We start from the raw sequence: 15,805 nt of genomic DNA, 5'->3' as shown, positions 1-15,805 counted from the left end.
ACATTATTTTTTTTTTTTAAACGTTTCCAATGAGAAATTCGAAAAATATTGAAAAAAAATGCAAAATTAAACGCGTCCGCACAGTCATCATTGGCGCAGCCAAGTCCACGCTCACGGTTTCGATCTACACACCTACGGATTACTACATCTAACGCCTAAAGGTACGGTTTCCCTGCAGCGTCTATACGCGGCGTCTGACGCCGAGACCCTAGATTATGTATTTTGTGTATGACTGGTTTCGTTACTCGCGTTTGACGCGACGCATCAATCGCTTTGACGCGGCGTCCGGCGTCAGTACCGGTCCGGACCAGTGTTGCGTCAAGACGCCTGGTGTCATCAGTCAACATGTCGATCAAAAAATTTTCATTTTCTCCAACAGAGGACGAAATTTTGATTTCACTAGTGGAAAATAATAAAGTTATTTTCGATAGTGCCCATCCAAAGCACAAAGATAATATTTGGAAAAATATATCTGAAGAAGTAGGGAGATCAAGTATGTATTGAAAATATAATTCTCAAGTATTTATAATTTATAATAGTAATTTACATGCAAACTTTATTTTAATATTTATTATTTATTATTTGTCCTCACTCCACCTATTGTATAGGCGATGACTGTAAAAAACGCTGGAAGAATATTCGAGACACGTATATGAAGCAAAAGAAAAAACTTCCGGCAGGATCAGCAGCTCCATATAAAAAAAATAGAAGTACAATGAATTTATCATTTTTGGACACCGTCGAGTACGAAAGAAGGTATGCTGATACTTATATTACATTCTAAAGTTGATTCATAATATAGTTTATGTATAACCAAAAAAACTAATCAATGACAAAAAAATAATATATACATTTATTATCATACAATTATAAATATATTTGAATTATTTTTACTTTAGTACTATAACAAATATGGACATAACTGATACCGATATTTCAAATGTATCTACTACTGACGATATTAGACCTGAAGACGTCGAAGAAAATGTACAAGAACGAATAACAAGAACAACCAGAAAATACCATGTCCGATTTGCCATCAACTTCATATGCAGGAAAACGTATTCGGTCAAAAGAAGAAAAGATTTCTGTTATTTTGGCCAAACGTTCAAAGGATACGAAGGATACAATATTAAGTATCCAAGAACAAAATAAATTATTGGCGACAAGTATGAAAACACTATGTGAAGAGGATGATGTTGTTATGTTTTTCAAAAGTATTGCTATGACGGTTAAAAAAATGTCACCGCAAGCAATCAAAGAAGCTAAACTTAGGACACTAACTTTAATCTCTGAGATAGATGACAAATATTCAAATCCTCAAACGGCTCAAACACTACCTTATCAAGTACCACCAAATTACAATTACAACAATAATATGTACCAATGTCAACTGAGTTCACCAGCTAATTCATATAGTACCTCAACATCATCACAAGGGGTTTTGACCCTAACCTAACCTAACCTAACCTAACCGTTCAATTATGATGACACGTCTAATCTTTAAGTATTTAACTTTTGTAATTTTTTCTTTAACTTTAATAATATTTGGTGCTTATTATAAGTTTGTGCATACCAAGATTCCTAGGTATTTATAATGTTAAGTTTTTTGTTATATTTTAAAATTCACTCGTTTTAATTCAATTGTTTGTTGATTTTATTTAAAAATAACAAATTAACCATAAGACTGGTTTAAATAAAAATATATGTTGTTGTTATTTTCAAGAAGCTATATTATTACTACCTATTTATACCTTAATATTTTGACTCTTTAATGATAGTATATTCGTGATTGTAATAATATTATTTGAAATGATCAAATATAAATACGTCTAAATATAAAAATGAGAAATAACATCAAACAAAATAGTACATTTAGATTATTTATAATTAGAATCGTCTATAACAATAAAACACATTTTTCGTGGGTAAACACAAAAATATTTATTAGAAGTTTGTAATATAAATTACGTATAATAATAATGATAATAATATGATATAAATAATATTACTATAAAATTATGGAACTATAGAACTACTAAATTTTATGTTTGCCACGATACAGCTCCTTCATTGACAAAATAGTCTTTAAAAATGTCTCTCACTGCGATGCCTTCTGTGCTTATAAATCCACTTTCACCGGCCAAAGACGTCATGTTAGCAGTAGGAAGTTCTTCTGAATCGGGTTGATAAAATATCTTTCCATTTTTTTCCAAATATGCGTCTCGTAACATATTATGTAAACAACATGCTACGATTATCAAGTCATCACACGTTGTTGTATTTATATTAATGGGTTGAAAAAATACTCTGAATATTTTACTTAATAATCCGAAATCATTCTCTGTAACTCTTCGAGCACGGCTGAGTCGATAATAAAATATTGTTTTTTTACTATCTGCTTTGGCTGACTTTTGTGAAAAGGGTCTTAAAATATGTTTGTGCAGTCTGAAAGCTTGATCACCAAGTATGACGTGTGGAACTTTTCTTTCAGTGCCAGGAAGTGCACAATCCTCAGGAAATCCAAATGTACAATTCAATATTTGTTGCCCCATACTTGATTTCAAAAAAATGCCACTATCTCCTTCTCTCCCAAACGATCCGACATCAATAGCTATAAATTTATAGTTTGCGTCCGCCATAGCCAACAACATGATAGAAAAATATTCTTTATAATTAACGAACAAAGAACCTGAATTACTTGGACATTGGATTCTAACATGTTTTCCGTCAATTGCCAGTACACAATTAGGAAAGTTCCACTTCTGATAAAATTCATCTGCTTTAGTCTTTAAATCAACTTTACTGGGATCAGGCAAAAATAGTGGCATTAATTTTTGTTTCATAACTGCTAAAGTTTCTCTCACTATAACGCTAATATAGCTGTGGGAAATACGAAAAGCAAATGCCAAAGATCGGAAGGATTCTCCTGTTGCTAGGTACCTTAAAAAATATATATATATATTTTAATAAATAACTGGTAGTGTTGTCGCCCGTCGTGTTCTTACCGAAGCAGTTGACACGGCGTACTCGCGTTTCAGGAGAACAATAATAAAGTAATGCAAATCGGTAGGTATAGAATAATAGAATAAATTGTGTATTAAACAAGTGAGCAATTTACGTCAGATGCTAATAATAATTTAAATGCAATCGACCATAGACGTCTCTAGGTCAACTACTTACACACGACGCAAAATGATAAAATTCATAATAATAATGTAAAGTGATATAATATATGATAATAGTACGGGGAGGACTTATCTCTATGTGACGGCGATGATGTTGTTATGGTACGGCGGCGGCGGCGACGGCGAGATAAATATAGGTGACCAGCTGAACGGCGGCGTAGACCGATAGTATAATAATAGTATGGAAATAGCTCGGCGGCGGCGGCGGCTGGACGACCTCGAACTTACGTAACGTGTACGCGGTGCGTTACAATAATACAAATACGAACAACGGGCGCGTCACAGTAATTATTGAATGGTTACGTTTGACAAGTTACCATACAATACGAAACAATTCGTAAATCGGATATAGACCAGCACAGTTTAAATTCGCACGATAGGCGATACCCAAAAAGTCCCCACGGACGTCAAAGCAGCGACGTCCGATGACAAGCGAGACAGGGTAGTAGACACACCGGCTCGCCGGCACAACATGCAAAATATCCAGCCAGATAACACGTCGGGCGGGAAGGGGAATACGCAAGTTTAGTCGGCAGGCAAAGTCACCTGGTACCGATAGCGGTACGAGTTTAACGACGGATTGCGTAAACAGGTAGTATACTGATAAAAATAACCAAGAAAATTTACATCTAATTAAATTAATTAAAATGTTTTTTAATAAAATTTTTTTATAAAAATAATCAATATTTAAATAGTTAAGGTTCTAGGCGGAGCAATGAATAGAATGAATATATTGTATCTGTCATTACTCATTACTTTTTGAAGCAGTAATTTACAATTTTAGTTAATTTTGTAAGGTACTTAATAATATTATTCGTAGGTCTTTGAAGCTTTTTAAGTATAATATTCAATTTTATATTATATAGAATGATATTTTCAAATGCGATATTTTTAGAAAAGATAATTCAACCTACTGTATTACTAATAGGAAAATAAATTACTTTAATAAGAATAATACTTATCAAATAACTAAGGCTGTGAATTTAATACACTAAAAAACTTTAAAAATGCATTAAAAAAAATCAAAAATAAATGCAATAAAACATGCACTTAAAATGCATAAAATTCTTACCAAAAATCATGATATAAAATGAAATGGTTTTTAATTTAATTTTTATATTACCTACATTTTTGATATTACAGGAAATTACATAAAAAATTAAAAACGTACAATTACACACCATCACTTAGTTTCTATAGCATTTTAAACAATGTAATTTTTTTATCATTATTATTATTTAAATTTATTTTTCACCAATTTTAAGATTTATAAAATATAAATGGTAGATTTACTAATCTATAAATTATTTTATTTACCTATTTTAAAAAAATATATCAAATCTTACCTCAAAGTACGTGTTAGTTTTTCCTCTGGAGATATTGGCTCAGGTACATGTAATGTCGGTTTCTTCGTTATTTCTTCTTGGGCCAAAGATAAGATAAAATTGAATTAATCACGATTTAGACGAAGAAATTCACGAAATTTTTCATCGTCGTTAATAAGATGTCCACTAATCAAACTTATAAAGAACCCTACAGATTTCCTCGTGGAAAATAAACTTTTGAAAGGTTTTCTTTTTTTTGGAATTAAGTTCATTAGTAATTCGTTTTTAATTTCTTCATTACGAAGCAACAATTCACAAATAGTATTATTATTATTAATGATACTGTTCAAAATAAAATGTTGATTCATTTTGAAAGATAAAAAAATCAAATATGGAAACTACGTGTGGAAGAGACAACGGTCACAGTAGTACTAAAAGAACGGGATAAAATAATAAAATTTTCAGCGTCTGACGCTACAGGGAAAACAGGGTAAACGCAGCGTTCAGACGCCGCGCCAAGGCGCATCGTTCTATCGCGTCTAGACGCGGCAGGGAACCCGTACCTTAAGGGACGACGAAATTGACACCGGGACGCGCCACCGTCTTCACGTTTTATAATATAAGAAGAAGTAGAAGTAGATATGTGAATATATATCCCCGATCGTCAAAAAAAAATAAAACAACAGTGCTTACAAGCAGCATTTGAACTGCTCAAAGTTTACCACATTTCAGATCGACTAATCTTATATAAAACTCGAATATTGTATCTACCTAATATATTACAACTTAAAAATTTTAAATCGATCACCTGATTGTGAATTGAAAATTGGTGACATTCGGATGAATCCACGCACTAAAAAACCTTGTATAATATATAAAAGCTTTTTAACAGGAAATATTCAATTCGACGACGTCAATAATAAATTAACTGAAATCTTCGATAAATTCCGAAATGTTTATAAACTGAACCAAAAATGTTCAAGTTATCATCTAAATTATATAGCGTATGAAAATTGACAAAAAAACATTTTTTGACAAATAATTTCCATTTATCTTTAGAATTTTTTTCCTCGTCATTTTACAGAAACATATTACCAATTACGTTCACCTTTCTATAATACAATCCATGTTTTTATTTAGCCAAAAAATGAAAAGAGCTTATGACATCCATAATGGTTCGGATTAGACAGCAATCTTTTAGATTAGTAATTTTCCAATTTTTATATGGATACTAATAACTATATCAAAAATTCTCTCCATAAACATAAGAAAAATAATTTTATATTTAAATCCAACCATTGAGTAGTGCCTTTTTTTACTACTTGAATACGGTTTAAACAAAGGTTATAAATCGAAATTATCGTTTGGTATCGACATCGTTGTCAGTGAAAAGCATGAATCAATGACAAATTTTAAAATTTATTATTCAATACTTATCACAATATAATAATATTAAAAACATTCATTTTTCAATTGTATACAAATATATCACATGATAAAGATTTCAATGTATTTGTCCTCGATTTAAACTAATGTCCGTCATGTAGAATGTTCTATTGTTTTAGTTGTAATGCTGTAAATTGTAACGTTTTAACCGTGTTATAATGCTTGGAGTTTTAATACATATGGTTCCTCGTATGTTTGTCTAACAGCGGTAGGAAAAGTACTAAAGTTCATAAGCCATGAATTTTATTCTAGGTATGTTAAGTTCAAATGTTTATAGAATTTTGAAAATTTTTACAATATGAAGAATTTATGATTAAATTGTACAGAACGCATAAGAAATATAAAAAGTTAGTGTATTGAAAAAATAAAATAAAATGAGAAAAATACCTGAAAACATCTACACATGTGCAAAACTTTGAACACGTCATGCAATTCAAATCTTTTATGTGTTTTATTTACTATATGTGAATATATGACCCCGATCGTCCAAAAAAATTAAACAACAGTGCTTACAAGCAGCATTTGAACTGCTCGAAGATTACCACAATTCAGATCGACTAATCTTAAATAAAACTCGAATATTGTATCTACCTAATATACGAGTATTACAACTTAAAAATTTTAAATCGATCACCTGATTGTGAATTGAAAATTGTTGACATTCGGATGAATCCACGCACTAAAAAACATTGTATAATATATACAAGCTTTTTAACAGGAAATATTCAATTCGACGACGTCAATAATAAATTAACTGAAATCTTGGATAAATTCCGAAATGTTTATAACTGAACCAAAAATGTTCAAGTTATCTTCTAAATTATATAGCATATGAAAATTTATAAAAATACATACAGTGAAAATGGCAAATACCTACGGTTAATCTTATTTTAGAGTTGTGCCATAAATTGAAGTCATATTTATGTAAAACATTTTTTGACAAATAATATCCATTTATATTAAGAATTTTTTTTCCTCGTAATTTTACAGATCCATATTACCAATTACGTTCACCTTTCTATAAGACAATCCATGTTTTTATTTAGCCAAAAAATGAAAAGAGCTTATGACATCCATAATGGTTCGGATTAGACAGCAATCTTTTAGATTAGTAATTTTCCAATTTTTATATGGATACTAATAACTATATCAAAAATTCTCTCCATAAACATAAGAAAAATAATTTTATATTTAAATCCAACCATTGAGTAGTGCCCTTTTTTACTACTTGAATATGGTTTAAACAAAGGTTATAAATCGAAATTATCGTTTGGTATAGACATTGTTAAGAACCCCTGAATGGTACATATTTTAGTTTTATATATCTATATATGTTATTAACATATATTAACACATATTTTATTACAACGATAACGCAGAGTGTGTGTCGTACTACGTTGCTACCGTGGAAACCGCTGAATAAGGGTTTTCTTTATGTGAGACGGAGCACCGTCAAGACAACACACAGGGGAGTCAGTCAGTCGTAGAATAACCAGTGTCCGATTAACAATTTGTAGCTATACTTAAGATTTTTACTACCAATTTTAATAAAAATACTTTCATTATTTTAATCTTCAATTGGTGCGTACATTTTATTTTGTGTTGTGTGTAAAATCCATAATTTTTTTGGTGGCAGCGGTGGGATCCGTAGATTCCGGTGTTACGCTTAAAGTAAAAAAAAAAAATCTTTTTAAGTGTTTAAATAGCTAAGTAGATCGTGCACTGCGTCCGTGTAACCAAATACGACTCGCAGAAAATTCTAACACTCGGATCAACCCAGACACTTCAGACCTTTAACATTCAGACATTCTACCGAAAATTTCGGAAAATACGTAAATAATATTCTTTTTATTATTATTAATATCGGCGTCAGCAAATTCTTGGGCGTGGTATTAGTGCGCCGTTCGAACCTGTTATCGGTCGGACCAGTTCAAGCAATCGGTAAGACACCACAATCGAATAGTAAAAATCGAAATCGATAGTCAAAATTGAAATTGATAGTCAGAATCGAAATCGATAGTCAGAATCGAAATCGATAGTCAAAATCGACATTGTTATCAATATTGATAAGAGTTATCAAACTTGATAAGAAGATTGATAACATTGTTTACAATAACAATCAACAATAACGGAGCAATATTCGAAACGCAAGCGAACGTCCATTCAACAAGAGCTGTCGAAGAGGATTTACGTCGCTTATGATTCTTTTCACTGAGAGCCAAGCAGATTCATCTACACACTTCCAACGGCAACACTCATGGCGGCGTCAATACAGTTTGCGGTGTTGTGAGTAACAGAACATTTACTAACATACTAACAATTTAAATTAGCTATCGAATTTTTTTTTTATTATTGTCATAAAAACCAGTAGTGATAACACTTAATAATCTATTTTAACTGTTTAGCAACAGTACTAGTTTTTTTTTTTTTTTGGCATAGATCATTACTGCTTAATACTTAGTTGATGAGTGACACAGTAGATAATAATAGTAGGTCCCCTACCCCTGAATTGGATGATAGTGAGGAAACTTTCGAGGACCCTGCCCCTGCTCCACGTCTCAGTCTTCCTGTTAGGTTTTCAAATCCACAATTTCCAGAATCTGAACGACCCGTTTCAGAAATTTCGGGGGATAATCTTTTTATAAACCAGAGCATTGAAGTTATAGAATCTAACGAGACGTTATTGCAAAACGTTAACCAAACAATAGCTGCCGTAGATAGCGTGCTTGTTCATACGAACCATACCTTGCAAACAAATATTCTAGATCGTACCATTGTGATGACCGACGACGGATCCATTCTACAACCATTCAATTCCGAAGCAGGAAATTCTCAACCAGCCGAAAATCTAGTAACAAATACGTCAACACAGAACAACCCACAACAACTTCTATCGCAGTCAGGCAAATCTGTAGACACCATAGGGCTAGAAGCAGCCTTAAAACTATTACCAGCGACATTCAGTGGGGCGAACCAAGAGGATCTCGAGCTGTTCCTAGAACAATGTGAATTCGCAATTATGTGTGCCAATGAGAAAGCTAAGCACCGGCTACTCCAAGACATTATTATCCGGCTTACGGGAAAGGCCCGGGCCGCCGTAAAATTCCGTTCGATTCAATCCTGGACCGAACTCAAAGATACATTAAAAACGTCATTAGAACCTCAGCGAACCACGACACATCTATATTTAGAACTCTATTCAAGTAAGAAGAAAAGTGATGAGGACGTCATGTCATATTCTTCGAGAATTGAGTCCTTACAGACCCTCATACTAGAACAGGAAACCAACGGAAAATTTGTAGAAGTCGCCACAGCATTGGAGGACAGTTTGAAACCTCAGACCATTCAAGGATTGGGAAAATTGAAAGATTTCATTAAGGCCCGAAATCCACCAACCCTTGAAAAAGCGATTCAAGCTGCACGAGAAGAGGAAAGGGTGAGAAAATCGCTCGACGAGTCCAAGCGTTTTTATGAATCTTCTGTCAAACAAAACAATGGAAAAACGCACACAAAGAAACCTAGTACTCCTTGTTTCCATTGTGGGAAAATGGGACATTGGGCCAGAGACTGCAGGTCTCTCCAAGCTAAGCCTAATAATGTTCAAAAAGCGACCGTTAGTACTATTACTTGCCGTTATTGCCAGAAACCGGGTCACACCAAGGAGGAGTGTAGGAAATTAAAATACGTGACTTCAAAGCGATCTGCAGAATCTACATCGACTACCTCACAAAACTCGAAAAACTCTTCACAGTCGGGAGCCGACGGCGGGCGCTCGGCAGGAAGCATGAAAACAGCCGCAATCTCATTCGCAGGACTATCTTAAATAATACAGCTCGTCAGAAAATTGAGCAAGATCATCTACAGTGTCAAAGCCCTCAGACCATTCCAACAGATCCCAAATTTTTAATCGACTCTGGCAGTGACTTAAATTTAATCAAACTCTCAGCATTGCGCGATGAAGTAATGGTATACGACCATACCATGTACGAACTCAAGGGAATAACAGATACTTTTGTGACGACTCTAGGATCCGTCACTATCGAACTTCAAATTGGAGGTGAAAGAAGACGTGTTGAATTCGAAGTAGTTAAATCCAATTTCCCAGTACCAAATGAAGGAATCTTAGGCAAACCATTTATTATCGGACAAGGAACCATAATCAACTACCAGTCAAAAGAATTAATCCTTCCTCCTCTTTGTAACTTAACAATACTACCAAGAACACAAACTCTCGTTGCCATTCCAGCTCCCAACAAAACAGAGGATTCAACTATTTTAATTTCTAGTCAAAGCATTACAAATGCCATCACCTGTGGAAATTGTGTCACCACAGTAAGAAATCATCTTATATATGTTCCACTTATTAATCCAACAGACAGTCAAGTTCAATTTCAAATTCCTGAGCTAGAGCAACTCGAGCATGAAGATTTCAACGAAGCTAATGTGCACTTAACACAAATCTCATATAATACGGAACCTTGTGTTGATGGAAACAAAATTTCTCGCTTACACTCAGCCCTACGAACAGATCATTTAAACTCGGAAGAAAAATCGTCATTGCTTACCATTTGTGAGGAATACTCTGATGTGTTTCAATTGGAAGGGGATAAAATCACTGCGACAAACGCCGTGACTCACGAAATCAAAACTTCTGGAGCCGTTCATCCAATTCATGAAAAACCATACCGATTACCCCAGCGACATCGGCAAGAAATAACAGAACAAATGGAGATTTTAGAACGAGAAGGTGTAATTGCTCCTAGTGATTCTCCATGGAACGCGCCTCTTTTGGTTGTTCCAAAGAAACCCGATGTTAACGGTGTTGAAAAATATCGAGTATGCGTTGATTTTCGACGACTCAATCAAGTTACAGTGGGGGATGCTTTTCCACTTCCCAATATTACGGACATCCTGGACCAATTAGGAAAGTCCAAATACTATAGTACGCTCGATTTAGCTCAAGGATATCATCAGGTACCAATGAACCCGGCAGACCGTGAGAAGAAAGCCTTCTCCACGGATAAAGGCCATTTCAAATTTTTGCAGATGCCGTTTGGTCTAAAAGGTGCCCCCGGAACATTCCAGAGGATGATGAACAAGGTACTCTCAGGCCTGAATGGGTTAAAAGCATTAGTATATCTTGATGACATCATTATTTATGCTAAGGACCTCCCAGATCATTCACAAAAACTTACAGAAATTTTGGAAAGGCTTAGACAATTCAATTTAAAACTACAGCCCTTGAAATGCGAATTTCTGAGGAAAGAGGTCACTTATTTAGGACATCAAATTACTGACGAAGGCGTTAAGTCTGACCCGAAATTGGTTGAGTGTGTTCAGAATTTTCCAGTACCCCAAAACGTAAAAGGTATTAAATCGTTCTTGGGACTCTCTAGGTATTATAGACGTTTCATTCAAAATTATGGACAGATAGCTAAACCACTAACTTCGTTACTAAAGAGGAATGTGCCATTCAAGTGGAGTGATCTATGTCAACAGTCATTCGAAAAACTGAAAACCCTTCTAATAAATTATCCGATCCTTCAGTACCCAGATTTCACTAGACCGTTCAATCTTACCTGTGACGCCAGCAACTACGCAATTGGTTGTGTACTTTCTCAGGGACCCATTGGGAAGGACCTACCAATTGCTTATGCATCCAGAACATTGAATAAAGCTGTAATAAACTACAATACGACCGAAAAAGAATTAGCAAGCATAGTATGGGGAGTTAAAACTTTTCGGCCGTACCTTTTTGGCCAACAGTACAACATTATAACAGACCATCGGGCATTGGTGTGGCTGTTCAACTTAAAGGACCCAGGTTCACGGCTAACGCGGTGGCGTTTAAAATTGGAGGAACACCAATACACCATTCATTACAAACCTGGCACTTATAACACAAATGCAGATGCTTTAAGTCCAATAAATCAAGTCGTCACCAGATCATCGAAAGCTGCAGAGAATTCAAAATATCCAGACAATTCAGAACCATCAGAAACTTCCGATACTCCGAATGTTCAAAACGCTCATCAAGCTAGTTCTTCGGGAGAAATACAAATTTCCGAAAATTATCAGGAATTTCTGCAAGCAGATTCCAGTCAAGAAACCAACTAAAAAGATTAGCGAAGTATCAGGGAATATATTTGAAATGGATCATAACATTTCCTTGGTATGTGGCGTTTCGGCGGATTTTGAGATGACACACGGAATAGCCGTAAAAATGAGAAGAAAATTTGGCAACCTAGCACAGCTACGTAGACTACAGAAAAAGGTTACTACCGAGGTAGCATCACTAGAAATAGCAGACAGAAACATATTCTACCTCATTACTAAAGAAAAGTTCTGGCAAAAGCCGACCTGCGCAGATATTTTTCAAAGTCTTCAGAATCTCAAGGAAATTTGCCAAGAGCGGAAAGTCACGCGACTTGCTTGTCCGCGTTTAGTGATAGATCGGGACGGCATTAAATGGGAAACCGTCCGGAGAATGTTATACTACACGTTCCGAAATTCGGAAATAGAAATACAAATCGTGACACAAGAACGGTTAACGGAAGAAGACCAGTTACGAATCATTCGAGAATTCCACGAAACTCCTTTGGGGGGACATCAAGGAATAAATCAAACATATCAAAGAATATTACAACAACACCACTGGAAGGGAATGAGACAGATGATCAAAACATATATCCTTTCCTGCGAAACTTGCCAACGTCAGAAAATACCAAATCGATCAGTAAAAGAACCAATGGTTATTACCACAACCGCTTCCAGACCCTTTGAGAAAATTTTCATGGATATTGTAGGACCATTCCCTAAATCTCATAAAGGAAATATATTCATCTTAACTCTTCAAGATGACCTTTCTAAATTTGCATGGGCAGTCCCCATGATAAATCATGAAGCAAACACGGTAGCATACCATTTTGTAACCCAATTTGTGTGCTTACATGGACTTCCGAAAAGTCTTGTCACAGACTGTAGAACGGAATTTCTGAGCCACGTATTCAGAGAAGTATGTCAACTCCTTAAGATCAAACAAACTTCAACCACACCATATCATCCTCAAAGCAATGGCTCTCTAGAGCGTAGCCACAGAACATTAGGGGATTACTTACGAAGTTTTGTTGACAAAGATCCTCAAAATTGGGACACTTATGTTCCATTCGCGATGTTCTGTCATAATTCGACCGTACATACAGCAACCAAATTTCAACCATATCAATTAGTTTATGGTAACGAAATAACAGTTCCTCGTTCATTCACTCAAGACCCAGAACCTCAATAAAACTATGAGGATTATCACTTTGAGATGAAGAAACAAATGCAGGAAGCTCATAAATTAGCGAGAGCAGAGCTATTGGAAAGCAAACACAAATCTAAAGAGCGTTATGATAAATCAATAGCACCCTTAAATCTTGCTGAAGGAGATAGAGTCCTAATACAAGACAAGGCCCGTAAGGGAAAACTAGCTCCAAAATGGTTAGGTCCTTACCCCATAGTAGATATCCAACCAGATTCACCAAATGTTACGATACTTAAGAGAAACAAACCTGTAAAGGTACACCGGAACCTTTTAAAACAATTTCACGAATGTTTCAGACTCAGCCTAATTCCAATAAGCATCACAGAACCTTCTATCAATGATTTGGACCATAAAAATCATTACCAAGTATTCAATCTAACGACATTCAAGAACCAACAAGGGATCTATTATGAGTCAAATGGAGTAGCCAGATTGTCACATGTTAATTGGGAATTGGTAATCTCCTTGGATGTACAATTATTAATTTCAAAATACCATGTCATCATGGCGCACTATGAAGCAACTACGACCATTTGTAAAAATATGAACAACAGATTTGGTAGTGTGGAAATTGAGGAGATTTGCTCTCTGTTTATACAACAATTTTCTAGAGCGACTTTACCATATTTAAACGAGATCGAAGCTAATCACAGAAGTCTCATGTTAGCAATTGGTAATTATGGTAATAGAGTTCGACGGGGATTGGGGCAAACCTTCAGGCGTGTGGCCAACGTTCTGTACGGTGTATGCTCAAAGATTGATGTTGAATTCATTATAAATCAAATAACAGAACTAAACAGAAGCAAAGTACTTAGCAAAAGCAATATTCCAGAGAAAATCAGGTTCCTACAAGCAGAAGTAAATCACTCTACACAACAATTAGAACTTCAACAACAAAAGGTAGAACAAAACCTCCAGTACCTACAAGCACAAGCAAATACTACTATCCAAAACCTTAATAAATTGGCGTTCAGAACCAAAGTATTAGAACAATCATTACTATTTGAACTAGTATTAAATAAGTACGCTTATGAAACACAGAACCTTATCTCTATAATAAACACAGCCTTAGATGGAAAAATTCACACTAGTGTCTTTACCCCACAGCATATTATTAAAGAACTTCTTGAAATTAAGGCAGACTTGCCGATTGGAAATACTTTTCCATTGGAAGTAAATACAGAATCTCTTAATGATATTCTCCGAATCTCTGAAAAAACTATATTCTTTAAAGACAACTATCTTATCTATGTAATAGAAATTCAACTAATTTCCAGTGAAGAATACAATATATACCACCCGATACCTTTACCTATAATCCACATTCCACAGTGAACAAAATATTTTCTTAGTTGACCCTGAAATAGATTATTTAGGTGTGAGCAGTGACAATGAAAATTGTATTGCTTTAGATAACGTAAAATGGGGAGAATGTATAACATTAAATCCCTATAGAGTTTGTAGAGGTAATCAACATATCCAACATTGTGCAAAATCGGATGTATGTGTAGTTTCATTACTAGTGAATAACCAATTTAATCCAGACAATTGCAAATTCAAATTCATTTCCTTAAAAACCCCTATATGGCATCAGTTGGTGCAAACTAATTCATGGATCTATTACAACCAACTAGAAGTAGGTACCACCACTTGCACAAATCCAATAAGAAATTCCAAGATAGAAATTGAGGGCGTAGGCAAAATAACTATACCCCCATCTTGTAAAATCAATCTCAGAAACTCTATATTATTTTCTAATAACAAACCTAGTAGGGATGTTCATTCATACATTATACCAGTAAATTCTAGGAATGAACTGTTACACACATTGACAGATAAAGTCAAAACAATTATTCCTCAAAACCTTACAAATAAAATACTAATTCAAAATTTGAACCAACTGAATAATAAAGCAGTTGAGTTAAATAAACTTTCACATACATTGGATGAACCTTCATTATTTTTTAATATTAACATTCATGTTATTTTAATTTACATTATTGTAATAATAACAATATTAACAACTAGTATATTAGGTCTTAGATTAAGAAAAAATGTCACAAAATTATACAACCCTGAAATACCAGAAGCAGAATAATCTAATGGTATTCAGGATATCCAAGTATAAATTATTTTCTTTTATTGTTTTTTTTTTATTATTATTATTATTTTATTGTCAAACTGAACTGACCCCCAAATAACAGAAAATTCGAAACTTTACACAAACTTTTAATTTGAGTGAAACACTGTGGTCATTGGACCCCCGTGTCTCATTTAGTCTGGGGGGTGTTAAGAACCCCTGAATGGTACATATTTTAGTTTGATATATCTATATATGTTATTAACATATATTAACACATATTTTATTACAACGATAACGCAGAGTGTGTGTCATACGACGTTGCTACCGTGGGAACCGCTGAATAAGGGTTTACTTTATGTGAGACGGAGAACCGTCACGACAACACACAGGGGAGTCAGTCAGTCGTAGAATAACCAGTTTCCGATTAACAATTTGTAGCTATACTTAAGATTTTTAC

At 34.4% G+C, this 15,805-nt stretch overlaps 1 protein-coding gene and 2 pseudogenes across 1 annotated transcript; 2 read left to right on the top strand and 1 right to left on the bottom strand.

The window, feature by feature from the left end:
* The first annotated feature begins 345 nt into the window (after positions 1-345).
* On the top strand, positions 346-1,459 carry LOC149059066 (uncharacterized; annotated as a pseudogene).
* Positions 1,460-2,045: 586 nt separating this feature from the next.
* LOC149059065 (uncharacterized) lies at positions 2,046-2,903 on the bottom strand. Its single transcript, XM_089218684.1, has one exon. The coding sequence runs from the start codon at positions 2,844-2,846 to the stop codon at positions 2,046-2,048; it is 801 nt and encodes a 266-aa protein (XP_089074810.1). The 5' UTR covers positions 2,847-2,903.
* Positions 2,904-13,769: 10,866 nt separating this feature from the next.
* Positions 13,770-15,393, top strand: LOC149059064 (uncharacterized; annotated as a pseudogene).
* Positions 15,394-15,805: the final 412 nt, after the last annotated feature.

The sequence above is a fragment of the Diuraphis noxia genome, unplaced genomic scaffold (genome assembly GCF_037042655.1).
Source record: "Diuraphis noxia isolate RWA-SAM2 unplaced genomic scaffold, SU_Dnox_SAM2 contig0002, whole genome shotgun sequence".
NCBI lineage: Eukaryota > Metazoa > Arthropoda > Insecta > Hemiptera > Aphididae > Diuraphis > Diuraphis noxia.
The sequence above is the reverse complement of the archived record's forward strand: the minus strand, read 5'-3'. Positions and strand labels throughout refer to the sequence as shown.